The 6,000-nt window shown below is 40.4% G+C and overlaps 1 protein-coding gene across 1 annotated transcript in view; it reads right to left on the bottom strand.

The window, feature by feature from the left end:
* Positions 1–3,461: 3,461 nt before the first annotated feature.
* Positions 3,462–6,000, bottom strand: part of LOC147683725 (von Willebrand factor A domain-containing protein 5A-like) — a 752,535-nt gene continuing 749,996 nt past the window's right edge. Inside the window, exons 23-24 of the mRNA XM_086944099.1 lie at positions 4,860–4,986; positions 3,462–4,598 (exon numbers count right to left, since the gene is read on the bottom strand). Coding sequence (XP_086800225.1) covers positions 4,519–4,598; positions 4,860–4,986 — 207 coding nt within the window. The 3' untranslated portion in view covers positions 3,462–4,518. The remainder of the gene's footprint in view (positions 4,599–4,859; positions 4,987–6,000) is intronic.

The raw sequence follows: 6,000 nt of genomic DNA, 5'->3' as shown, positions 1-6,000 counted from the left end.
TTAATGGGTTGAGCAGCAGTCTGAGCAAGATCACTATGATGTGCCAATTATAAATGGCTCCCCCATCACTGCCCAGCTCTATGCGGATGACGCAGTATTAATGGGGCGTACACCTAACGCTCTACGCATTTTAATTTCTGGGTTTGTTGTTTTTATGTCTGATTTTGGTTTAAACACTAATTTTAAAAAATCATTTATTATGAACTGTGGACCCAAAAAATATAACATTACCTCAATTAAATCAGGTGAAAACACCCTAAAATGCACTAGCACTTTCCCTTATCTAGGGCTGTTATTTTCTAATACAGGCTCATGGCAGCCACATGCAGCCTATGCGAGAAATAAAATTGGCAAGTCCATCAATTCAATTTTATCTCTCTGGCAACCCAAACAAGCTGATGTCACCACCTCTCTGCTACACACTTATCGTACTCAATGTCAACCAACGGGAACTTATGGAGCAGAAGTGTGGGGTTACTCTAATAGTACGCCTGTCCAGTTAGAGGAAAATAGATTTTGCAGGAAGGTGCTGGGGGGTGTCCCCTGTGCCCCCACTTTTATCTGTCATAATGAGCTTAAGTTATCGTATATTGAGGATTTTATTCGATCTAGGCCCGCCCTTTTTTGGTTAAAAATATGGCTAAACCCAGCGGCATCCTTAACACGCAGCATAATATCGGACTGCCTACTAAGTGAAAGATCCCATCATGTACCTTGGTTAAATGCCGTTGAGAACAGTCTGCTGAGCGTGGGCCAGGGCTCTTTGTTTAGCTCCCCTGACACCATTGTTCATGCTCACAAGAACATTGTCAAACGGGCATTGCTTGACTTATATAAGGAGGAACGGATAAGATCTGATTTTCCCAAATCTGCAGTTACCAAATATTTGTCCTACGCTGAATCCGGCAATGATAATTCAAATACACCCCGTAGATATCTGTCATTGTCGATAGGAAGATAGAATCGGAGCCTTTTGTTCCGATTCCGGGATGGAAGCATTGTCAATCTATTAAGCTTCCCCCTCGGCTATAATAAAAACTTAGAACAGTTGGATTGTCCCTGCTCTGAAGGTGGGAAACAAAGTCTTTTACACTATCTTTTCTTTTGCGGCTATTATAAACTTTATACTCGCCAATATTTAATGCCGTTCTTCCGCAAATATGAGCAACGGGACTTTGCCCTGGCAGTGAGAACCTTACAAATGTTGTCAACAGATGAGGTGATATGTATTGTGAGCTGTTTTCTAAAAGCCTGTGTGAGATCAAGGGCAAGCATGGAACATGCCTGACGGACCACAGTACTTTGTTACTTAATGCACAATTGCACTTTGTTATTATGATATATTTTGCACATAGTTTTCACCAATGATTACCTCAGGGAAAACAAACTGTAACCTGTAATTGAAATACCAGTACATTAGGACCATCTTGTATTATGCATTTTGCACTCTTATGCTATATATGCTGCTTTAACCTTATCGGAAACGTTTGTTTCTATCTAACATTTTTAACGTATGTTTTTATGTGCTTTTTTAATGTTTCAACCTGTATGTACTTTTATGGATGTATCAATTCTGAATAAAGATCATTTGACTTGACTTGACTCCTCAGTAGTCCCTACATTTTATGTATTCCTAGTGGAATGGTCTGGCACAGGACTACAACCCCAAAGATTCTGTAGTAGCGCAACTATCCTTAAATCGCTTCAGAGGGGTCGTTCCTCACTACAAACAGTGCAGATCAATCAAATGTCTGAGGAATGCCTGGACATCCCTGAAAATCCAGCTGATTGCATAAAGCTCTTCCTTCTAAGCACAACAACGATGCCAATAGTTCACACTATATAGTTGGCGTTCAAAATGGTACATAACACACACTTTGCTACATCCTGTCCACCCTGAACTGTTTGAGAAGGGAAAGCCCTATTGCTGTTTCTCATAAGACATGGGTGTCCCTGCCCAAAAGACACATCGCCTTCAATGCTTATCGAGAGAAACATTTTCTTACCAGAGGCATTGATACATTTTGACTACCGATCATGTGGGGGTGGAGTGGGACGAGATCAAAGGGAAGGTGCTCGGTTTGACTTTACTGGTAGATACCTGTAATACATGTTTTTCAGGTAGGGTGTTTTGTTAAAAAGTCGGGGTCACCAGTGGCTAGTCAGGGGACGCCTGGCACCAGAGGGTTCAAATATGACTTACACCAAGTGGCCATGAGAGTGTTGGTAAGAGCCTTGCTAAATGGTTCTTACATTGGTGGACCAACTCTGTCTCCAGGAAGGTATTTAGCCCCCCCTGACATTTTGGAAGTTTAGACTCAGCTCTTTATAAGAGTAGTGATGCAGGAGAAAATTTGGGACCTCCATTCATCATTAGTGTTAAGAGAGAAATGTGGTAAGCCCTAGACCACATCAGAGCTGGAGCGGACTACAGCCTCCAGTCTCTGATACTACTGGAGTTGAGAAGGAGGTGGAGGATCTGGCTGTATGAATACTGGTTATGCCTTGGTAAACTCATAACCCAGTATAGGTCTGGCACGAAACAATCATAAACCATCTTTCATTTGGTATTGTAGTGTTAAATCAGGTTTGCATCATTCTTCCAAGTAAAGCTTACCTTTGTTTACCTGAGTGCATAGTTCAGTAATCAGCCCTTTGGGGATATGAGCATTTTATAGTGCTTAAAATAGCCAATGTTGCATCTGCTCTAAGTAAGTCGAATGAAAACTGTCAGCTTTTCTCATGCAGAGCAAACAAGAGCAGATTTGGTGCTGATACACACACACATCACAGAGGTTCTATGAGATATCCAAAGGAGAGTCATGGCTCTTAATGTCACTGACTAAATCGCAACAAAATGGAAATTACTAAATGCCCTACAGATAAAGTGCAAATATTACTGCTTCAGAAGAAAACTACAGAGTAAAGACAGATTACAATCCTCATCTAGGTGTGCAAAGGACAGAAAAATTATAACAAAGATGAGATGTGTGGCGGAGGGCCTGTGTAAGAATAATGTAGAAGATGGGTCTCGCAGCCTCTACTTGTTCAGAAATGAGTAAACTTGCCCTGCTCCCTGCAGTATGTACAGTCTGTTTCCAATAGATGCGAATATTACGGGGCAGGACAACGAATCACTAAAGACCACAGGCATCTCTTGGAACAATGCAGTATGTATATAAGGAATGACTGACGCCTCCTGACAGTTAGGAACATTATTCCTCGTTTCAATCCAATGACTTCTCTCTTAAAACAGTGCCTGAGGTATTGGATGATGGTAGGAAAGGTAAGGTCTGGCTGGAATGCAATCTTGATATAGAAAGTAAATCGTCTTCTTATGGAGGCAGTTGGCAAACCAGGTCTCTGCGTTGACACATCACAGTACTTAGTACATCATAACAGCACTTATGAGTGTAGACTTCATATAGAAAGAATGTGCACAAGAAGGACAACAAGTTTTTGTGAGGAAAGGCATACTTTCTCTGAATTTTAATAATCGGTAACTAATATTGCCTTACAGTCTGACGCAGAAGGAGCTAATAATGGCCCGCTTCAGCGTTTAAACACGGGTGCAGTCAATTAATGGCTGGTAGAGCCTGCTAAGGAGGGCTCTAAGGCTATTAGAAAAATCCGCCCCTTGAGGGCGAAATGTTTTAAATGGTAAGACAAAGGCCTCACGGAGCCGGAGGGGGTTGAAATCTCCTCGGGCTCCAGGAGGCCTTTTTTCACAGCAACAGCTGTGAACAGACATTGGAATATTGATGCTCCGGGCTTCTACCAGCCATTAGAAGCCCAGAGCACGCCAATGTCTTTAATTGAGTGCTCAACATTCCAATGTACTAATCTGTATTCGATATAACATTGTATATTAGTGTATAATACAAAACCTAATTTTCCCCATAAATCTTAATTATATCCCATGCGATTACATAAAATGACAGGGTAAGCATTAAGCAAACAGGACTAGGATCCAATGTATATATTTGATATTTAGTTTTTTAATTATTGTTTTCGTTATAATAAGATGTAGAGCATCTAGATATGGATAGTTGTTGCACTTTTGAAATATATTTAAAGCTATATATTAAACTCTTACTGCATGGCATGCTAAAGTTTTCTTTCAGAATCTCATTCTCCATGAATATATTTTAAATCCTTATACAGATATCGCAATACGTGGCAACTTAGGACTTTAATATGAAAGTACTGTCCATGGAGAAGGCATAGTAAAGAAGTCATCTAGTTGTTAAACATATTTCAGTTTAAATTCCATGGTACATACATATGTAATGTAGATTTAGGGTTCCCATGCTTCTGCAAAAACACACATCATACAGTGCGACCAATTACCCACTTGTTAATTCTGTCCTCTTAAAATCTATTGTTCCTTCTACATGTTCCGAAAGGCACAGGTTTACTTTACTTTTACATTTCTGTGGCAGCTAGATTGCATTAAAAGGAGCAAACTATCAGCACAAGCCAGGACAGAAAAGGAGAGATGTGATTCAGTCTAGCCTCTCACAATCCAAACACTTTAGTATCCACAGATGCCTTCAGGAGGGAGTTTCCAGCTGTGACACACCCTCCCAGAGTGGAACCTAGAAATTAATAAAATAAACACAAAATTCATAAGAAGGAGGCTGGTTAAACAGTGACAGCTGTAACTCAAAGGAACGTGTGTGGAAAGAAGATAGGGGGGGACAGAAAACAGAGGGAGAGAGAAAAAGAGAGAGAAACATAAAGAAGGTGACAGTGGATAAGCAACAAAGACACACACTAGCAATTATGTTAAGGTCAAAAGAGACACATGCTCATATCAAGAGACGGGTGAGAGGACATTACCAGGCTCTATGTCTTACCTGCCTTCGCCTTGACCCATGATAGCGCTTTCCATTCCAATAATTCCCACTCATCTCTATGGTCGGCACCAGTGCTGTGAAGCCAAATCAGAGCCAAAACAGTTGCCCAAACAGTGGAGTCAATATCCTAGTGGGGAGAAAAAGTAAGAAATGTAAAAGGAAGCAATAAATGTAAAACTCCACAAAACCTTATAGGAGGATGCTAGAGAAAGAGGAATGCTTCAAAATGAGTAAAGAACAAATGTACAAAGAGAATGTTGGACCTGGCACTTTTTGGAGGGTTATCCCCAAACGTTATGCCTTTCTCAGCCTATTTCTTTTACCTTTTTGTTGGCTTTGGGACTCTAGGCACTAAACCACTCACTGATAATCTGTCCTAAAGCGCATGTGCTCTCCTCTAAACTTGGTATGACTGGTTTACACCTGTTTGGCACATTTGATTTACATGCAAGTCCCTTCTAAAGTACTATACCATATACCCAGGGCCTGTAAATTAAATGCTATAAGTGGTCCTGCAGCACTGCTTGTGCCACCCAAAGACGTAGCTTTTCATAGCCTGTCAAACCTGTCTCAGGCCTGCCATTGCAGGGCCTGCATGTGCAGTTTACTGCCACCTTAACGTGGCATTTAAAACTACTTTTCAAGCCTTGAACTCCCCATTTATTTCACAAAGGTCAACTCTAAGGTAGGCCCTAGGTAGCCCTATGGGCAGGGTGCTGATGGAGCAGGGGTGAGACAAAACATTGTTGTGTACCCCTGTGAAGTTACACTCGCATAACTATAATCAATCTATTTGTCTGAAGCATTAATAATTAACCAACAAAATTGCACTTAGACATCAATATTGCACGTGGGTATTAACTACCATTGCAAAAATCTAATCAATTAATAATTTAAAAGTCATATTAATATAGTGCCATAATACGAAAATAGCATGTTTGTTTTGCTTTTATGAAATGTGTAGGTCATATCGTGGCAAGAAAAATAAATACACTTGGTAAGTAAGTAAAGCTATGTGTATGTTTCTGCTAGGTAATTTACCAATAGGGAACATTAGAAAAATTGGAGGTTAACAGAAAAACTATCATTCTAAATTTGACCATTTATTGTGTTTGTTTTCGCACTAGTTCTCATTGAGGCC

Source organism: Lissotriton vulgaris, chromosome 11 (genome assembly GCF_964263255.1).
Source record: "Lissotriton vulgaris chromosome 11, aLisVul1.2, whole genome shotgun sequence".
NCBI lineage: Eukaryota > Metazoa > Chordata > Amphibia > Caudata > Salamandridae > Lissotriton > Lissotriton vulgaris.
This window is presented reverse-complemented; position numbering and strand designations above follow the sequence as displayed.